Genomic DNA, 21,803 nt, shown 5'->3' with positions numbered 1-21,803 from the left:
GCTTTAATGTAAAAAAAACACTATATTTTTCTCATACTGCCCATGGCTGCTGCACCTGTATTCACCCTCTGTATGAGACTCTCTGTAGGAGCGCCTGTCTCTTTAATCCCTCCACCCGAAAAGCCCAGCCTGCTCTGATGGGCCAGCGCGCTTCCTGGAAACTCCGGAGCCCCCGCTCCGTGTTCCACTAGTTGAAGCTGGAGCTACTGCAACGGAGTATATAGCAGGACTTTGTACACAACCGGACATGTCCCAGCAGTAAAGTGACCGGAATTTGGGGAGAAATGACCGGCATTGGCCAAGATTACAGCTATGTCGCGTTAGCATGTAGCTTCTAAATAGTTAGCAGCATGCTAACGTTAGATTGTAGTAGAATGAAGCAGCAATTTCTAGCGTCAAACATTGCAGATAAAGGCATCTGAACCAAACACTACCCAATCGGACATGTTTCAGCAGTAAAGCGACCCGGAATTGGGGAGAATTTAACAACATTGGCATCCCGGATGACATTGTTTACTACCGTTAGCCATGTAGCTACTATAGTTAGCAGTGGACACTAATAGAATATAGCAGCAATTTCTACAGTCAAAATAAAGGCTTTTAAACCAAATACTACATGAACAAAAAATGTTTCAGGAGTTATGTGATCCGGAATTGGGGAGAATTTAACGACACTGGCAGCCAAGGTGACATTGTTAACTGCCGTTAGCATGTAGCTACATGCGACAATGTTAACACTGCAGTAGCTTAAAAAAAACCAGTCCTGCCTACTTGGAGCAGATGACCAATCATAAAACGGCGGCTTAGAGTTGCGGAAGACTTAGCCGAGAGTAGAAAAAACTGTTGAAACCGGAGCGTTGAGAAGAAACGTTTTAGCTCACGGGGATTTGTCAAAAAATACATTTACCTCATTATTTTGGCCACGTTTAATATGATGATATGACAGAAAATACGGAAAAGCATAATATGTCCCCTTTAAATCACTTCTTTTAAAACACATTTTTATAGACTTGCTTTTATGTGAGTCCGTCTTTTTATCATCTTTCTCCTGTCTTTTTACCCTAGCACCTGTTCATTTCATTCTGTGTATTGAATTGTCATTTTTTCCCCGCTCCTTTAAAGCTGCCCGATCTTTTGTTTTCTCTATTACAATGTCTAAATATGTGTATTGATTTGTATGTGCTTTTGTTTCCTCTGTCAAATCACTTTGTAAACTATTGTTTTTAAAAGGTGCTATACAAATAACATTATTATTGATATTATTACGTGCTAGAATAATTCATGGTAGCAGCATTTCTTTATACAAATTGAAATGGAAAAAAGCCAGTCCTTGTTTGATTTAATACTTACCATCACATGGATTGCAAACTTCATATTCATCGTCGCCTGTGGGCTCCTGGACCTGGACAATCACAATACGTATCAGTCAATGACCTACTAACTGTGCAGCATTCAGCATCTCTGCAAAGCACCTCTTTTTAAATGAAATCTTGCACATTTTTCATAACTTACAGCTGTAGGAGATCTCTTCATATTCACTCTGAAAAGGGGGGAAAAACTCATTGTTAGTGTAGTAATAGGAAAGCAATGCAAAAACTGCATAACTTTCAGGCCCCTAGATTCAATGTTGTGAGTCCTACCTTGGGCTGGGCTTCGGCGGTAAAGAAAATGAGTGTGTTGTGGGGATTGGACACAGTCTGCAAGGTAAATGATTAGTCTCAGACTGTAGTCAAAATGTCTTCTTAATTACTGTCATTTTATATTGCATGTCTATACAATTACGTGAATGAACCGAAGTTAAAACAGTCTCACACTGACCTGCTTGCTGGAAGAGATAATGAGCTTCCCTGTAAAGATGCCAGAAAATGGAACTACAATGAATTCCACATGTAAATGTACCTTAAAAAAAGAATTGGAATTGCGGTTAAATAAAAGCCTACCTCTTGGTCAGGAACTTCATAAAAGTCTGAAAAACAAACCAGAGCCAAAATCAGACACACTGCAGAACCACAAAAGCCTTGTTTTGGTGCTGGATCGCATTGTTTTCATACTTCAGACAGACATGTCTCTTCAGCATGCAGCAGTATCTGCCCTTGGGCGTTTTTTGTGTTGTGTTTGGACTAAGGGCTTTTGACTGTCTCTCATTGTAGTGTATTTACTAAAGACTTTTCATGGATATAGGCCTATAATCTGTTCATTCAATACTGTAAACATAATGGAGTCCTATTTTTTCTTCTGTGTCTAGCCATGTTACTGGGGTAGGGTGGGGGGTAAGAAGAGGTAAATTTGTCCCTTAAAAAATATGAAGGAGCCCACTCCCCAAAAAGAGGCAAAAATAACCGTTGAGGGGGCTCAAAACATGAATGGAAAACAAGTACAGTAGTAGTGTCTAATTAAAGAACACAACAGGAGCAACAAAGATACATTTCTTGTGATTTCATGTCTTCTATGTAGCTTTAAACTTTGGAGCTTCTGGCTTTAACAAGGTCTCATTTTCTAACAGATTTGTTGTTGAGATGTACATGATTCCTGAAAAAAACCAGCCCGAAACACGTGCAATGTTTTGAATATGCAGATAGTTTTGAACATACAGGGGAAAAGTCATTTCCTTTACATAACTAAAGACCATTGCAACATAAATTGAAAAAAGGCACAAATTGTTGTAGAAAAATTCACCAGAATGCAGGAAATGAAGGGTTTGACGCTCAAAATGTACTATTGGTTCACTCCCTGCTCACTATATTAAGGGCTGTAAAAAAAAAAAAAAATTCTTATGAATTATACTCCTGCATCGTGTCCCTCTGTGTGCAGCTCTTGGGTTCCCTAGTTTTGCCGTAACAATGGCTGTAGACAGTTTATAATAGTTTATATACCATACTAGGCTGACCCCTTTTGAGCTAGCGTTGGGGTACAGCATGGTTATTGTTGTACTAGTCTATATCCACGACCTTCCACTTCCAGTATTGCCCCGTTGAAAATTCTGCCGTATGTCCTTTTTTTTCCGACCGGATGTCTTGTTACCTTCCTCTTCCTTTGTGTTGGAATTCTAACCTCCGGTGGATTTCTGAGGACTATGGTTAACTGCTCCTCAGATCTCTGCAGGGTAAATCCAGACAAGCTAGACTATCTGTCCAATTTGAGTTTTCTGTTGCATGACTAAAACAGCTCCGGGGCTCCGTGCAGCGCCGCCCAAGACGATTGTGATTGGTTTAAAGAAATGCCAATAAACCAGAGCACGTTTTTCTGCCGACCCGGAATGCTGTGTGGACTAGCCAGACCCTCCTCCGCAGCGCTGTGGAGGAAGGTCTGGCAAAGTGAGACTATTGTTGTACCTACCAGGACTGGGTGGACACTCTGGTAAAGGTGTAGGCAACATGGGACGCTCCCTGCCTGCCCTGCTCCCACCGTGCATCATGGGATCTAAAGAGAGGCATGGAGATTATTGTCATTATTATTTCTTTATAGTAATACTAATTATCAAGCATGCTGTCCAGATTAAAAGATTTAGAAAATACAATTAAAGAATCAGAAACCCATGTAAGCCCACCCCCTAAATAGTGAAAGTGCAAGATAGGATGTCAATAAAAGAACAAATGCATTGGAATGCATCTAAAAATACAAAAATGATGATACAATGTCATGAACGTGAAGCTCAAATAAAACAACATAAAATAGTAATATCAAGAGGAAATATGCGGCGATGCAATAATGGAAAAGAAAACATTAGATATTCTAATCACAAAAAAAGTCTGTCTCCTCTCTCTTCTGATATGTATCTTACTGGAAGACTGATTCCCTGCAGGTTCTACGTAGTTGTCATCATCGTTACTGCAGTCTGGATCAACGTAGTTGTCCTGCCGAACGACAACATATTGTGAAAACAGGGTCAGTTAGTCAGTTATTGGAAGGCATTTACTAACACACACAGGAAATGGCGACATGTTTGTGGAAATGTGTGAACGAAACAGGCCTGCAGTACAGTCTTTATGTGAGCTTGAGGTAGAGAAAGTTGCATTACATCATCGCTTCCCTGGTGGGTGGGTTCGGGGGGCAGTTGTTTGGAGGCTCTGGTTGGGCGGAGGGGCTTTTTGGGCGGCCGGTCGGGCCGGTTACGGCAGTTGTCTGTAAAGGAGAAGCAGAAGCAGAAGCAGAAGCAGGGCGTCAGCATTTGCATGAAGCCCCCTGTGTATTGTGGCTTTGGCTCAACGGTGTAAAGGGCCTTAATCCACCAACGCAACTCCAGCTGGAAGAGAGCTATGACTGGTTAAGGAGAAGATTCAAAATCCCTTTATTTGTCATTTTTATGCACCACATAAAAAAAACGAAATTGTGTTTCACACATCCACTAGTCCAGGTGTCTTCAACGGTTTTTTTTTATTAACCAAGGACCCCTTAGCTGAAAGAAAGATGGAGCAGGGACCCCCTACTTATATTGTATGAAACTGAGTTGCATAACTGGACCTACAATAACGTGTAGGGTGGCCTAAAAGCCTTAACACTATACACCATGTTTTATTGCTAAACATACATGTGGCACAGTGAATCCTTAAGCTTAACTGTATCTGTGGATCAGACATATTTACTTCTATCATAAAAAAAAAAAAGATTAAACAACAACTCTGAGGGTCCCCTATGGGTCCCAGACCCCCTTTATTAGATAGTGACAGTGGAGAGACAGGAAAGTGGGAGAGAGATGGGAGAGAGATGGGGGATGACACGCAGCAAAGGGCAACAGGTCGGATTCGAACCCGCGCCGCTGCACAGGACTCAGCCTACATGGGGCGCACGCCCTTACTGGGTGAGCTAGAGGCCGCCCCCCCCAGACCCCCTGTTAAAGATCTCTGCACTAGTCAATATATAAGTCAGTGCAAGACAGAAAACTTTAAAATTCTAAGCTCGTAAATAAAAGCACTTCATAAATAAACTAAGATTACGCTTAAATAAGCGCAAATTAAATAAACTCAGATTATGCTGAAAATTAGAATAAAGTGAGTAGTTTAAAATATTTTCGAGGAACAATTTGCAGTTCTGATTAAGCAGTCTGACTGCTGTGGGAAAGAAGCTGTTTAACAGCCTAGTAGTACCTTGATTTGATACTTGTGTATCTCTTCCCGGACACATGCCATGAGAGGGAAGAGCGGCACCCTTAATGATGCTGTCTGCTCCACCCACACAGCGCTCAGTGTGGATGTCCTGCAGACGCGGCAGCGAGGCACCAATGATATTTTCAGCTGTTCCCACTATCCTGGTCAGTTTGTGTCTCTCCTCTACTGTGCTGTTACCAAACCAGGAAGAGATGCAGTAGGTAAGAATGCTCTGAATCGTGAGCTGTAGCACTTGAGTCCGGACTTGAGACGTTTTCGGACTTGTCTTGGACTCGTTGGTATTTGGACTTGAAATTGTCTCAGACCAAATTGGTCTCGCCAAATATTGTAGTTGGTCTCGCCCCAGTCCAGCACTACATGCTTTTTTTTTTTAAGTAACTTCCTCTTTCAAAACAAAACTGTTGATGAAGTGTGCTTGTTCAGAAAAAAAAGGTACTGGTTTAATTCAAAATCCATCTAGAGCGGGCATTGGTATAGGTCCTTGGTATACACCTGGCTGCGTCATATGCCTCAAACATCAGGGATCAATCATTTTCATTTTTCAGCAAACGAGACTAGCAGTGAAAAGAACGCTAGTTTTACATTTATTAATGCCTCTGCCCCGGTCCGATTTTTCCCGCGAAGTCACAAAATGATTTACGGCAGGTAGACGGCGCTACAGAGCACACATTCGGACAGGTCACAGATTTTGGCACAACACCGGTAAAGCCTGTGTTATTGTATCCAGCCAGGTAGCAGGAGATTTCTTTACATAGGCCTAATTGTATCTTTATTTTATTTTAGAAGTTATCTGCTGTAGTTATGGCTGATACTGGGGCAGGACCATCACAGAAAAGAAGGACATTTAACGAAGAACAACTAAAAGCTAAAAGGGAAAGTGAAAGACAATGGGCAAAACCGAGTCAGTCTCAGGCGGGCTATCAACAGATAGAGACAATTATGGGATTGTAAATGATTCATAAACGAATTGGCCCTCAGGAATAAATAAAATGTCTATTTCATTCAAAAAATGACTTTACAACGTGCGATGTGGTTGTACGTCAGTAGCCGACATTAAATTACGCCCCCCTTCCATTTAGCGCGGACGTTTTAATCCTTTAAGTCCGTGTTTGTGTTGGCCTACTATTTTCTTTTCCCTTGTCCCCCTGTACTTGTGCACAGTGTGTACTGCGCTATATTAATCTAAGTTATTATTAGGTTGGTTGCTACAACAAACTCTTAATGCCTTGGCTTGTAACACAGTGACAGTGATACCCGGTGTAGCCCATGATACATCCAAAGTAGGCTAAGTTACCGTATGCAACACTTGAAATGCAACGATGCATCTGTAACATATTCTTTTATTGGGAATGAATGATTTTCTGTCTGAGCAAAACAGTCATAGCAACTATATGACTTCCTGTTTGGTAACGCTAACTCAGTACTCTACAGTGGGCAGTACAGCACCCTTTACGACAGCAGGTGTGGTAAATACACTACCGCTTTTATCCAAAGCGGCCGCTAGAATCAACTCAAACCGAAAGTTCCATATAGCCACTTTAAAGTAAATAACGTGGCCTAATTTGATCCTTTCTTTCTCGGTCTCGACTGTCTCTCATTTGGACTCGGTCTTGACTCGTTCTCAACTAGTCCTAGTCTTGGACTTGACAAAGGTGGACTTGACTACAGCCCTGCTCAATAGTGCCTAAGCTATTGAAGGTGTAGAAACTTTGTGAAAATGAATTATGAAAGTCATCATAAGGGGAACTAATGATGCCAGTATGTTTAGCCATTTCTTGTGAAAATTAAGTGCTGACATAAACAGTTTTTTCATGTCAGATGACTGTACTGACCAAGATACTCCCCCCTGGGGAAGGAAGCGGAGGGAGTTGTGGGTAAGACTCTGTGGCTGGGAGGAGGCTCGTAGCTGTCGTCCTGGTCCTCACGTGGATCCTCGTACATGTCATTATCCTGGGAACAACATATTTGCAATGTTTCAATGCTGACAAACTCAATTAAGTTGGAAGCCAAGGATGTAATATCATACTATAATATGAAATAAAACCCAGACAGTACAGCGGATTGTCAACTTATTAATTCTACAGGGAATATTTCACATCCGTAAAGCTAAGTTCTCAAAATCTCGGCCAGCATTTGAACCCTTAAGAATTGAATTCAAGAACTTTAAGTCCATTTAAATTATATATAAAAATCATATAGTTGATAGGCTACAGTATTTTCTTGCATTTATTCTTTTTTCTTTGCCCCCCTTTCTTATTTATACATTTATTCCTTCTTCTTGTGTAAGCTCATCTTATGTCTTGATAAAATAATATGTAATGCCTTCATGAGAGTGAAGACAAGATTGTTCTAAAAGCTATAATGAGTATAATGCCGAATTGTTGTATAGCTGTTTTCTGTGTCACTTGTTTTGTGTGAGAATTTACAACAAACTGGAAAAAAAGGGATGTTTTGAACAAATATCAGACAACAACAACAATTTAAATGACATATTTCCCAACTTACATAATCAGGTTCAGACAGTTCGTCGTCTTCCCTGTCATCTGTGAACACAGCCATTCAGAGGGGTTTCATTACAAAGAGGGAAACAACGAGCTTGTGGATTTCACTAAACGCAACTACCTTAAAAAAATATGAAGTACCAGCGTTAAATCCATCGGAGCAGGTGTCAGAGCACATTTTCTAATTTTAGAACAAAGCCTACTCTCTAAGCCAGCTTGGTCGGTTGAGGAACCAGCGGTGCGTGTTTCCTCACCTCTTGAACTATTGTGTACTTTCTCTGCAAGGGGACTGTATTTTGTTATGATGCAGTTTGAACAAAAGCTTCACATAATTATGCACAAGCGTGCAGTGCTGGAAGGAGTATTCATATCCTTTACTTCAGTAAAAGTACTAATAGCACACTGTAAAAAATACTCTGTTACAAGTGAAAGTCCTGCATTGAAAATGTTACTTAAATTAAAGTAAGTAAGTATCGTCAGAAAAATGTAAAAACTACTCAACGCAGAAAACTCACATTTTAGAAACTGGAAACGATCCAAACAGTTCGGTTAATCATAAGTGTTTAAACAGCTAATCATTTCAGCTGGACTTGTAGACCATTATGTGTTTTGTGTGAAGACATCTTAATGTGTAAAGTAACTAGTAACTAAAGCTGTCAGATGAATGTAGTGGAGTAAAAAGTACAATATTTCCCTCTGAAATGTAGCGTGTAGAAGTAGAAAGTGGCCTGAAAAGAAGAGACTCAAGTGAAGTACAAGCACCTAAAGCACCTTGGTGCTACTTTGTACAGCACTTTGGTAAACTTAAGCTGTGTTTAAATGTTCTCTAGAAATAAACTTTACTTTACTTACTCAAATGTGTACTTAAGTACAGGACTTGAGTAAATGTGGTAAGGTACATTCCACCACTGACAGCGTGTTTCTCAAAACAACATCTCGAAACAGGTGCAGGGATGTCTACTTGTTTCTGCAGCTCAGTTTTTTTTTGTAAATCTGGACATTTCGTGAGCACGGAGGCTTCCGTCAGGCGGGAATTAATTGAGATGAAACAGATCCTGCACTAAATGCTTGCTCTTGGGAGAATTTGTCGTAATTATTGGGTCTTTGTAAATTACAGAGTGCGGTCTAGAACCTACTGTATCTGTAAAGTGTCTTCAGATAACTCTTGTTATGATTTGATACTATAAATACAATTGAATTGAATCCTGTAGGTGTTTGTTTTCCGATGGAGAAGAGAAAGCAAATACAAATCATGAATGATGTGTAAGAAAAGTGCTAATTGCAAGGAATGAATGAACGTTTGGAACACAAAAAAGGTGATAATGATTGTAATAATATACAATATCATCTCCATGATTAGCGAACTAAGCTGAAAATCTTATAACACTTAAATTTTCCAAAAAAATGCTTTGCCTAGTTCTGTATTTGCCAACAGACATGATTTTTCTGCAGGGGGGTAAGTAACTAAAAACATTTACTTGCTTAATCACTTGTACATTACTTGAGCATTTCAATATAATATACTTCATACATTTTTCTTCACTCCATTTCATATAATTACTAGTTGTGCACACAAAACTTATGACCAGTTATAATATAAAATATTGATTTATAGATTAAACTACCCAAAGGTTTATTGAGTTTATTGAGTTACACTCCTTTCCTACAATGTTTCCTTGCAGAGCGTCATGGTAGGGGTATAGCAGCACAAAGAGTGAATTCTGTACTAAAGACATCCCTTTGGAAGATACCCACTTGATTTGGCTGACTCGGATGACTGCAGCCATTCTTCCAATGTTCGTATTGGCATTTAAACAGTGTTATAAGACCGACTTGAATAAAGATGTTCTGGATATATGGGCATCAAACACAGGACAACACTCACCTGTGTTTTCTTTCAGTATCATACAAGGTTTTAATAACAGCTTATTTTGTACCACGTGTCAATCTTGGTGTGGGACCAGTGATAATGACTCAGTTCTTACCTCTGTAATCTCTCGCAGGGACTTTTGGAAGTTGTTTGCCTTTCAGCCTGTCATATAGAGAGAGATATTGGCATCATGCAGCAAGCAGTGAATGACTCAACAGTGATTTGGCAATGATTTAACAGTGTGAACATTTTGCCTTACTATAAGACTGTCCTCCCCTGAAAGCAGCAGTTATGACCCATATTTACATGTGCAGCATATATGAATCGCCCTTTAGTAAATAGTTACGCCATATAGTGGCCGTGGTCATTTCGATGGGAGCAAAGCAGGAAGGACTTTCACCCAGGAGACTGGGGTTTGTGTTCCATTTGAAAACAAAAGTAAACTGAGACTTTACAGAACAAGCAGAACTACGTCACATCAGAGCTTTAGCGTGTAACTTTTTTATATTAATGAACATCTGTTACATTTAAGGCCATTGCCAAATGAGTTGCTACAAAGCTAATCAGTGCGCGATAACGGAAGGCTTGCATCTTGTGGACGCGCCGACCGGTTTGTTGTCATTACATGGGGGTGAAGGAAACTACGCATTATAGCTGTAAGTCATCTGTGCTATGTACTAGGGGGTGGAGTAAAAAAATCAATACAGGATAGTACCGTGATATTTCCTGCGGCAATACTGTATCGATACAGGGACGCCAAGTATTGATCTTTTATTATATAAATTGCGCATGACAATTCAACTTTTTAGTACTAGAATGTACTACAATTGAAGTGAGATGAACAAACATGGAACTTTATTTTTTTTAGATAAGATGTTTTCCTTTAATTTGAAGTTGGAAAAAGAGGTTATACCGTAAATTGCAATACATCGCAGAAAATTGCAATATGTTTAAAATAGCAATAATATTGTATCGTGACATGATTGTCGTGACAATATCGTCTCGTGGGGCCTCTGGTGATCACTACCCTTACCCAAACCATCCACTTTTCTGAACATAGCCGAGCGGTTTTTGTGCCTAAACCTAACCAAATTGCGACCATTTCACAACGGTAAAAACATGTTTAAAACCACCAAGTGTTACGTTTAGATATGAGGATGGAAAACACTCCAATGGGTCGGTCCCTTTAGAAAGTAAGAATACACGACCTACTGTATATTGCCCTATGGTTTGGAGGACTTGTTGCTAAGGAAATGAAATTGAAATTATAAAAGGGGAATTGTTTTGAGTAATGGTACTTTGTCTTGGTGCAAGACACATTCCATTTGCATACTCAGCAAACACCTGTGCTGTAAAACTGTTAGAGGGATATTACCATAACCACGGTTAGCAGACTGCTGTGCATATTTACCACACATGTGTCATTATAGTATCTATCCTTATGTGCCTTGAGGGGACTCATTTCAGGAAAGGAAATTGAAACAGCCATCTGTTTCAGTTATTTTTGGTTGATGGGTCTTGCTCTTATTCCAACGGTTGTGAAAGAGGAATTGACATTCTCTAATTCGCCACCACAAAGGGAATTTTTAGATCAGCCAGACTTGTCAGTGATTTGTCTCTTACTTAACAATACACATACCTTTAGACTGATATATTTCCACTGTTTATTTTTTTTCATACATAATATGTGCGTGTAATACTTTAAAGAGAGCAGTAAATGGTAACAATTTGAACACTGACCTTCTCAGTTTATTCAGTAAGCTGCCGTCATTTTTCTTGATGTCTTGAACAATCTTCTGAAGCTGCCTAGAAAACATGGTACGTCATTCATAAACAGGTCTTCAAAAAAGAAGTTTGCAGTATTATTAGCTGACCAAAAGTGTTAGACAACTACATAGTTATTTTTCAGCTTTTAAAAAGGTACTTAAATGCACTTAAAAGTACTTAAATTGTCTACTTTACCACTTTTCCGTTTAATTTTTTTATTCATTTAATGGTAAATGTAATATAAAAAGCAAATTCTTACAATGACATGACAATTGTTTTGCCCAAGTTTGAACCCTTTTGTTGCTTGCAGAGAAAAGTTATGGTAACAGATGTAACACAATGCTTTTACTATACTACTACAATACTCCATAATATACTGCAAAAATGTAAGCGGTTGTGGTTTAGTTTTTGTCCAAAGCGCCAAATGTAAACACAGTTTTATTATATATTAAAAAGCATTAGCAAGAAGTTTCATAATTCACAGCAAAATATCAAATAAAACTGAACTTCTTACCGAATCTTTTCTGTAGCAGGAGCAGTGAGTTTACCTAACGTTTCCATATTCATGTTTAACATTTTTGGACCTGAGTCCTGTCATGCATTAAGTGTGTGCTGCTAGATCGTTCGCAGGAATGATAATGAACACAGTGTTTGGCTACAGGTCACGTCTTTGTCACAGAGGGGAGGAAATTCATTCTAATCCGCCTCTGGTGGAAAAAAAAAATCACTTCTCTTTTCCACTCCCCGTCTTACACAGATTTCAGTGAACAAACCTCTTGCATCACATCTCTCCTGACCCTCTTCAATTCCACTTCCATCTAGACAATGTTGCCATTTCAACCGGCTGCTAATAACTTACATCACATGAATGAGGCATTCAAGTTCATGGGGGCATGTTTTGGAACAGTTTTTAGCAAGGTCATCCAGGGCCAGGCAATTTATAGATATTATATTGATATATGAATCTAGATATCATCTTAAAATTTTTATATCGTAATATCGTGATATTAGGCTATGTTTAGACGGACACGATCTGAAGAGAAAACGCAAAAGTTGCGTTTTCACTTTTTATGGCGAAGCGAACAACAAAAGCTGACATTTTTGTCTGGATGGACGAGGAGGTGGAGTTATTGCTCCAAACAATGCACACACACGGCACACACACACACACACACACACACACACACACACACACACACACACACACACACACACACACACACACACACACACACACACACACACACGGCACACACACATATCCATATTGCCCAGCTCTAAGGTCATTTATGCACTTTCCAGTATTTGACACACAAACGTCTCTACTGATTTTCATTTTTTTCTTAACATTCCATCATCTGCAAAGAACTGTGCCACCGTTTTCAAAGCTTCCACACAAGATATGTATTGTTTTCACCTTGTGAGTCTGTGTATGTGTGTGTGTGTATGTGTGTGTCAAGATGGCCAAATGTGGTCCTGGAGATACCTACTGTAGTGGGAACTATCACAGAGGCGGTATTAACTACTTTGCTATATGTTAAGCCTGTATGTCTGTCTGAGGACAGAGTTTTTCACAGCTATGGCGTCAGTTACGAAACTTTACAGGTGTGCAGTTGAAATCAAAATGAAGGTGTTTGAAGATGGGTGTGGTCTGAACACAAAATCTGTCTGCAAACAGACATTTAAACACCTGGCAGTAGTACTCAAAAGTGCCTCTGAGGAAGTTGCTGCTACAGTAATTTCCCATTTTATATATAGTGTCAAATCATAACAGACGTTTAAAGTATTTAAGGACACTTTACAGATAGACTAGGTCTAGCCCACACTCTATAGTTTACACGGACCCAACATGTCCCCCAGGAGCAATTGCACACAGTGGTGAGGAAAAGGAAAGAGAGAAATACCTAACTACAAGAGTATGGAGTTATATTCCTATCTTTAATCAAGAGCGCATTCTTTCAATTTGAGAGCATTTCTCACTGATATTACGTTCAGATTTTGTAATAATTTCCCTCAAAACCTTGCTCTCACACTCAAATAGTCACTACTCGCGCTTGGATTTGCTCTGCTTGTGCTCAAAGTTTGTGCTCGCGCTTGGATTTTCTCTGCTTGTGCTCAAAGTTTGTGCTCGCTTCCGGATTTGCTCTGCTTGCACTCAAACTTTCTGCTTGGACTCAGATATGTTGTTGTTTGGACAGATTTCCTGCTCTCAGCTTTGAACCTTCTCCTCGCACTCAGGCTGATTCTGCTCCACTGCAAAGTTTCTGCTCTCGAATTTCTCCTGCGCGCGCTTGGATTTTTTGTGTGTTATAACCCTATCAAAAGTCAACAACCAATAGAATGCCAGCTGTAGTGTTGACCAATGAAATGATCCCAACCCTGTTGAGGGTGCGTTCACTTTACTTTAGAAGCGTCTGTTGAGGGCGGCTGCTCTGTAACCTGACTGTAACCAAGTTTATATATCCCCCGCCGTTTATAGCTTTATTATAAGTATATGTCAACAATGTGCACAGAATGGTCGACGCACTTTCACCTGCACCCGTCAGGAAACGGAGAAAGCTTTGAAGTGGGACGTATGAAGTTATGTCCACAACTACGAGGGTGAGTAACATAACTTAAGCACCTAGCTAGCTAGCTAGCATATGGCGCTAGCATATAGCCTAGCTTGATGTCCAGAAACAAATATATGTTCTTTATTGTATAGCTAGCTAGATTGAACGACATATGACGGACAGTGTGTGTATATGTGATGACCCTACTTTGTATTTTTTCCTCGTTTGGTTAACCATTGTGCCTGGGATTTGGCTAATTTCATGTTAGAGCCAGTAGTAAAACAAACTGTAATATAACTGAAAGAACACAAGAAACTGGATTGTTTGTGTCAGTTTTTGCATCACTGTTGTTTGTTGTTCATCAGAATTTAGTCTTCATTCCTTCATATAACATTAGTTTGAAAATAGATTCATAGCAATCTGTATAAAACGTAATGTTAAGTTCAATTTTATCACTATAATAAAAACAGATCTAGAAATGATATGGTTTCTTATTTGCTCCTTAAATAGCAGTTATTTGTTTAATTGATACAAAGCAAACTGAACTGAAAAACAAGTATTTTGTTTTACTTTCTTTTCATCCAGGTGGGGCTGAGGGGTTTTGACCCCTGTTGATCTGTGTGTCATATCACCAACCCATGATAGCTAGAATTCACCCTGCTACTCCAGATCTACCTACTGTACGGCTGGCTACAGACTACAACCATCTGCTCCTGATCTACCTACTGTATGACTGGCTACAGACTACAACCATCTGCTCCTGATCTACCTACTGTATGACTGGCTACAGACTACAACCATCTGCTCCAGATCTACCTACTGTACGGCTGGCTACAGACTACAACCATCTGCTCCTGATCTACCTACTGTATGACTGGCTACAGACTACAACCATCTGCTCCAGATCTACCTATACGGCTGCACATACAACCATCTGCTCCAGATCTACCTACTGTACGACTGGCTACAGACTACAACCATCTGCTCCAGATCTACCTACTTTATGACTGGCTACAGACTACAACCATCTGCAAGTTTTGTTTGTAGTGAACATCATCAACAGCTGCACTTAAAGTCTCTTGGGTTCATATGGGACTTGGTTGTTCTCCATACTGCATCAAACACTATTATTTTTTTGTGTTATATTAGTACAGACAACAGTAAGTATCATTACTTAATCACAGTATATATTATTCTGGTGTACACTGTTGACTTGACTCCATGCTATTGACTATACTTTAGCTTGCCACCTCAAAACTTTACCTTAATTGCTCTTGTATAGTTAATTTATCTTCTACTAGTTGTACATACCTCCTATTTAATTGAATTATTCTTAATTTGTGTTGCCATACCTGAATCATCCCTCTTGTGAACACTAGGCCTATCTTATCTTTATTCATAACCCTGCTCACAAACTCACCTGAACCTGGGTCATCTGTTTGCCAATATCAATGTTCCTGCTACAGTAAATCCTATAGGCACATTGTACTGCTTCACCGTAGTATGAACCATATACTTTTAAGGTTTTGTGTCAAATATTGTGCAATTTGTTATGAATTACTCATTGTTTTGACAAGGTAAATTAAAGCTATTTACCAAGTGTCAGCTCTGGTAAATTTAATTGTACTGTTTTTTTTTTATAAATGTTATGGAACATGAAAAAATTTTCCTTGATCAGGGTTTTAATTTGTTGCAAATGTGAACATGGTTTTAATAATCTGTATCTTATTGCTCTGAAAAACTACAATGATTTAAGAAATAGCAGTGATACTTATCAACATTTATTGAATTGATTGAATATATGGACAGACATTACAGGCACCTATTCATGTCAACAGAGAAAACAATAATTTGTTCTCTCTTTTATCACTTTGATTATACGCTGATGGTGCAGAAAAGGGTGAAGTCCTTGTAGATCTCTGGCACGTTTGAGGACAGACCGATCCAGGAACTCTCCACTGTTGTCTTTGTATAGTATGCTCCTATTAAAGACAGATTCATAGACATCAACACGTAATATATTAGGTGTACATAGCTTGCTTTAACATCATTACTATCTTACCTTACCTTCTCTGATTTGGTTTTGTGGACATCAGTAATTTTCTCTCCCAGGCCTGGTTGTGCACCCTGTGAATTTAAGCAAGAAACATAAGTGTATGTAACATGATTTTACTATTATTATTATTTTTACAATTGCATTATTATCAGACTTGCCCAACCTTCTTGGTTTGTGCTACTGCTGCCTGTCCTCTGCACACAGGTGAGTGATGTGCTGACTGGCACAGGTCCATGCACATAGTGCAGCTGTGATGCAGCTCAACGGGTACTTAAGTCACACCTGGAAGAAGAGAAACAAACCAACAAAATACTTGTTCTTTCTGCTCAGTTTGCTTTGTATTAATTAAAAAAATTACATTTAAGTTGCAAATAAAGCATATCATCTCTAGATCTGTTTTATTAGTGGTGAAATTGTACTTAACAGACTGGGTCCGTGTACTTTTTCGTTCATTTGATTTTCATTTCATAAACAGGTATTAAAAAACAAATGGTTATTTGATTTTCGTTTTAAATCATGGGGATCAGACCTCCGGTGCTGGGTCTAATATTCTAATATTAGCTGCTGCAGCTAGCTAGCAGTTAGCTACCAGCCCTGTGAGCTTGGTCCCCGCGGTTCGCTCCCAGGTGCTGACTGACTCTGGTCCGTCTGCAGAGCTGCGTTACCCGCTCTAGCTGACCTGGGAATCTACCGCTGCGTGATTTATTCATATTTTATTTACTTTGCAGTGATATGCTATGCACTGATGTCAGGCAGGCTTGCTGCTGCTTTTAGTCTGAGCCTGTAGAGTTAATTAAACTTCCTTTGAATATAACGTGCATATAAATAGACGGAATAAAATAAAAGTCCCCGGAAATAAATATAAGTAAAACATATGTATTTAGGCTATTGAACTATAATGACTAATGCCTATATATGTATTGCCTCATTTATGTATTTCATGTTCCATTTCATAGCCATATTTATTATGTAAAGGGGCAAAAATGGACGATCAGTCGCTCAGGAAGTTATAGACTACAGTTTCCCTCAACAGCAGCGGCGACATTCTAACGCTTAACGGAAAAAGCTTAACGTGGTAACTTAATGTACCTAAACAATGATCAATCAGATATCAATCAGTTATCAGTCACATAACGTCCATAATAATTGGACTTTGGGTTAGATTTTTTTGACAGTTTTCAGTGGTTATGAGGAGCAATATGAGAGAGAAATTTGGTAATCATTGATCATTGTTTAGGTACATTAAACCACCTCTATTTGTTTCTGGACATCAAGCTAGGCCATATGCTAGCTAGCTAGCTAGGTGCTTAAATTATGTTACTCACCCTCGTAGTTGTGGACGTAACTTCATACGTCCCACTTCAAAGCTTTCTCCAGTTTCCTGACCGGTGCAGGTGAAAGTGCGTCGACCATTCTGTGCACATTGTTGACATATACTTATAATAAAGCTAAAAGGCGGAACGGGGATATATAAACTTGGTTACAGTCAGGTTACAGAGCAGCCGCCCTCAACAGACGTTCTAAAGTAAAGTGAACGCACCCTCAACAGGGTTGGGATCATTTCATTGGTCAACACTACAGCTGGCATTCTATTGGTTGTTGACTTTTGATAGGGTTATAACACACAAAAAATCCAAGCGCGCAGGAGAAATCCGAGAGCAGAAACTTTGCAAGTGAGCAGAATCAGCCTGAGTGCGAGGAGAAGGTTCAAAGCTGAGAGCAGGAAATCTGTCCAAACAACAACATATCTGAGTCCAAGCAGAAAGTTTGAGTGCAAGCAGAGCAAATCCAAGCGCCAAAACGTTCAGACAAGCAGGAAAAAATCCAAGCGCCGCGAGCACAAACTTTGAGCACAAGCAGAGCAAATCCAAGGCAGCGACGTGACTATTTGAGTGTGAGAGCAAGGTTTTGAGGGAAATTATTACAAAATCTGAACGTAATATCAGTGAGAAATGCTCTCAAATTGAAAGAATGCACTCTTGATTAAAGATAGGAATATAACTCCATACAAGAGCACACACACACACACACACACACACACACACACACACACACACACACACACACACACACACACACACCGCGTACCACACGCCACCACCACACACACACACACACACACACACACACACGGCACACACACACACACACACACACACACACACACACACACACACACACACACACACACACACACACACAAGGCAGTTTCATTTCACGGAGAAAGAGAGAAAGAAAAGAAACAGAGGGACTGTTGTTTGTAGCTGGAGCTTGTTGCAGGGAACGGTGATATTTCTTTTCCTAGGATGGCAAAGGCATGACCCGCCCTACTCTGCCTCTGATTGGCTTACCCTGCTATTCTTAGCCCAACCAGCCTAAACACACTACCCCCCATTCAAAATGATGTGCTATATGAACCTGACTTAAGGTCATGTATGGTATCTCATGGAAAGTTCAGCATTGTAATCATCAGTGTTTCCTGTATATTGGAGGATGAGTATTTAGATTGTATAGAAAGATGAGTGGGCAGCCTTTCCTGTTAGTTTGGTTAGTGTGTGTGTGTATGTGTGTGTGTGTGTGTGTGTGTGTGTGTGTCACACATTGGGATTTTTCTGCCAAAAGAATGTCTGTTCTACCTCTGATCACAGTCAACTACAGCAGAGAAGAAGAAACCAGAGAGCTGTCTCTGTGGTGAGAAATGTCCATCCTAAATTACAGTTTTTTCTGATTGCTAAATGACAGTGGGCACAACTGGAGTCACATGTGCAAAACTCAAACTACAGCCTGCACTACCAACAGTCACCTGAGCTAAACAGTTCACATCACCTGCAAAACTCATTCAAAGCAACACAACTCTTAACACACGTCTCAAAACAAACACTATGCAAAGTCCTCACTGAGATAACACACACTGTCACTCAGAACACACTGAGGGTAAAAACACTAGCGTCAAACACCAATACAGAAATTACTAACTTTTTCATCTTTACTGTTTGAACAATTTGAGTGACTTGACACTACTCAACAGTTTATTTAAGGAAAAAATATAGATTGTATAGCATACCAATTTTTACATAAGGTAAACAAGAAGGAATGAAAATCAGCAGTTTTCTTCAATAAAGTACTTTGTCTCTAGTAATTTATGGAATTACTGGGGGAAAAAAACCTAAAGGTACATACGTAACAGTACCAAAGAATAGTGTGACTAATCCTGCCTCTCTCCAGCATCATGTGGCACGTTTTCTTCATCACATTGGATGTCTTCATCATCTCTAAATACAAATGAATGTGGTGTTTCTATTGCTTTAACTTCCATTACTTTCTGAAAAACAGTAAGAATGCAGTTTTACTATTGTAAAGATATAGTGTTTTTCACTTTTTTTTATAGCTGTGTACATAACCGCAGACATCTTACCTGGACATATTGGTATCTTTGCTCTTTTACCTGTTTCTCTCAAACAGTACAGTGTAGAATTGTTTCATTCTTATTTGGTGTTTGTATACAAATAAAGGCTTTCTGAGGTTTCTCTGTATAAATACCGTATATCTTCACTAACTAGTCTAAAACAAGACACCTGCTCAGGCTTTCAGCTAAAATTGCAATCAGCAGTGTTTGATAGACACCAGACTGAAATCTATTCTGTTTTGAATGTGTGGTTAACAGTTTTGACAGCAGTGTGTTAGCATTTGAACAAAGTGCTGTAAATCTACAGTGTTGTGCACGTTGTGGTTAAAGTCATGGGATAAGTGTGTAGAGTTTTGAAAACTGTGTTCAAGCAATGAAAAACGATCTAGAGTTTGGTCCACATGAATTGCTGCTGTGCAGACTGTAGTTAGCGTTTTGCACATGTGACTCCAGTTGTGCCCACTGTCGTTTAGCAATCGAAACAAACTGTAAAGAGACAGTTTTTTTTAGGAATCAGCTGTGTATGATTCATGATGAGATTTAGACAGCCTGTAGTCACCATTTGGTCTTGAGATTGATGTGAAACCACTGGGGACACTTATGCTATGGGAAGTTAAAATTCCTGTGACCTCACTCAAGTGTTTTCCAGTTCATTAACTATATAGAACTGCACTGTGTTTGCTTCTCTGTCACAGACAGGGCGAATAAGTGGCAAAAAGTTTGGTTTATTCCTGGCTAAGTGAGATAGTAGAACATGTGTTATATAGTAACTGACCCACTGTCATGGTTGTGGTTTGAGTCCCTGTGTTGTTCGCTTGCTTCCTGTTTCTCTGTTATTTGTTCTCCATTTCCCGTTTTGCTGTATTGTCTCTTCTTTCCTTCTGTCTGTAGTCTTGTTTTGTTTTCAGTGAGCGGCCCCTCCCCAAATGGCATAGCCCTGGTCCTCCTATCGGCCTATGACGTAAAGCCATCGAACACCTCTTTTTTTTCCTTGTCACTTACTTGGAAGTCTGTCCCTAACGTTAACAGACAGTGTGTGAGTCTAATAATGGAAAGCCAAAAAAGGAAAGGGATAGGTGGCGCTGAGAAGGTCAGACTCAAAAAGTGATGGAGGAGGAGGCAGCGAAATGCTCCAAAATAACAGACATGTTCTGGGCATCAACGAGTAACGATACTACAGGTGAAATAAGCTTACTTTGCTGAGCACCTAATGACACAGCTAGGCACAGATGGGAATTAGCACCACCACAAGCTTGTGAAATTTGAAAGTAGCTTGTGATAAATATGAGACGAATTAATGGTTTACTATTGAGTGGCTCTTGAATTTGTCCTTCAGTGGTTGGCAGATGTTCCTAGTTTTAAAATGAGTAACTTCCCTTGGCTGCTGCTATGTTAAAGATGCAGTAGGTAAGACTTATAAAACTAACTTTCTGTCATATTTGCTGAAACTGACCCTATGTTCGAGTAGAACTACATAAAGCAGTTAATTAAAAAACAATCTACAGCCTGTAGTGCGATTTGCAAAAATCCAAAGCTCCCCTGTTCATTTACACCAATCAGGGCCAGGGGTGGGGGTGTCTAACTGCGTGTCAATCACTCCTCATGCACACACATTCATTTTACCTTGTGGGGGGGAGGGGCTTAGGAGACCGTTTGGCCTCTAGCAGAAAGGGGGGAGGGACTGAGAAGTTGTTGATGTTCAAATTCTTTGGCTAAGTCCTGGATCTTCCCAATCCTACCTACAGCACCTTTAAAGGTGCCCTGCCATACAAAACCGTTTTTCCTTGTATTTTTTGAAATCTGTTAGGTCCATATGTGTTTGTGTTATGTTGTGAATGTGAAAATGAACTGCTACCTCCTTTGTCAGTTCTAGCCACTGAAAAGAAATAAGCAGAGAAATCAGGCCAATTACAAAAGCTGGTCAGTCTGACATCATGTTGCCTGAGCTCATTACTATTAATTAGCTCGCCCAGTTGGGCTGGGTAAAGGATTCTGACAGCCAGGCTCTCATTGGCTAGCTGTTAGCCAATCAGATTCAAACAGCTTAGCTTGTTGAATATTAATGAGAACTGGCAGAAATCGAGTCTTCCTGTAGGCTTTCTATACCACGCTAGAATGGCTTGGAACAAGATAACCAAGGCATTTTTTCCACAAAAAAGTCCATGGTAGAACTTCAGACATCGCCACAAAGTAATGAAATACGTGTGGCAGGGCACCTTTAAGTGTATAAGGATTATGACGCTAACACAAGGTGACCGTGAAAATTCACGACATGGCATGTGAAATTCTATCACACAATCTTACGTCACAGACCACTCTAAACTCCACGCTATTGATGTTGGAGGTGCAAATAATATCGGAGTTTTGGTTGATTTGACCAACAGGTAACTACTTGCGTTGGACTAGTGTTTTTTTTTATTTTTTTTATTTAACCTTTATTTATTCAGGGGAGGTTCACTGAGAGGCAGCCTCTCTTTTGCAGGGATGCCCTGATCACATTCACACAGTTACACATTCACACCTGGAAGCTGCCCAGTACAACCACA

General features: G+C 39.8%; 1 protein-coding gene across 3 annotated transcripts in view; it reads right to left on the bottom strand.

Annotated features, from left to right (window-relative positions):
• The window catches only part of blnk (B cell linker), a 44,205-nt gene that overhangs the window by 8,699 nt on the left and 13,703 nt on the right, over positions 1-21,803 (bottom strand). For 2 of the 3 annotated variants that reach the window (XM_039784137.1, XM_039784138.1), the window contains 12 exons: positions 11,217-11,282; positions 9,592-9,638; positions 7,611-7,648; positions 6,938-7,055; positions 4,019-4,122; positions 3,782-3,854; positions 3,337-3,420; positions 1,941-1,966; positions 1,819-1,847; positions 1,641-1,697; positions 1,513-1,540; positions 1,351-1,402 (listed from right to left, as the gene is read on the bottom strand). In XM_039784137.1, the coding sequence (XP_039640071.1) occupies positions 1,351-1,402; positions 1,513-1,540; positions 1,641-1,697; positions 1,819-1,847; positions 1,941-1,966; positions 3,337-3,420; positions 3,782-3,854; positions 4,019-4,122; positions 6,938-7,055; positions 7,611-7,648; positions 9,592-9,638; positions 11,217-11,282 (722 nt within the window). Of the gene's footprint in view, positions 1-1,350; positions 1,403-1,512; positions 1,541-1,640; positions 1,698-1,818; positions 1,848-1,940; positions 1,967-3,336; positions 3,421-3,781; positions 3,855-4,018; positions 4,123-6,937; positions 7,056-7,610; positions 7,649-9,591; positions 9,639-11,216; positions 11,283-11,757; positions 12,182-21,803 lie in introns of those variants that run through there. The other variant, XM_039784139.1, reaches the window with a different exon arrangement.

Source organism: Perca fluviatilis, chromosome 19, assembly GCF_010015445.1.
Source record: "Perca fluviatilis chromosome 19, GENO_Pfluv_1.0, whole genome shotgun sequence".
Classification (NCBI taxonomy): domain Eukaryota; kingdom Metazoa; phylum Chordata; class Actinopteri; order Perciformes; family Percidae; genus Perca; species Perca fluviatilis.
Note: the sequence above shows the minus strand (reverse complement) of the source record. Positions and strands in the feature narration are given on the sequence as shown.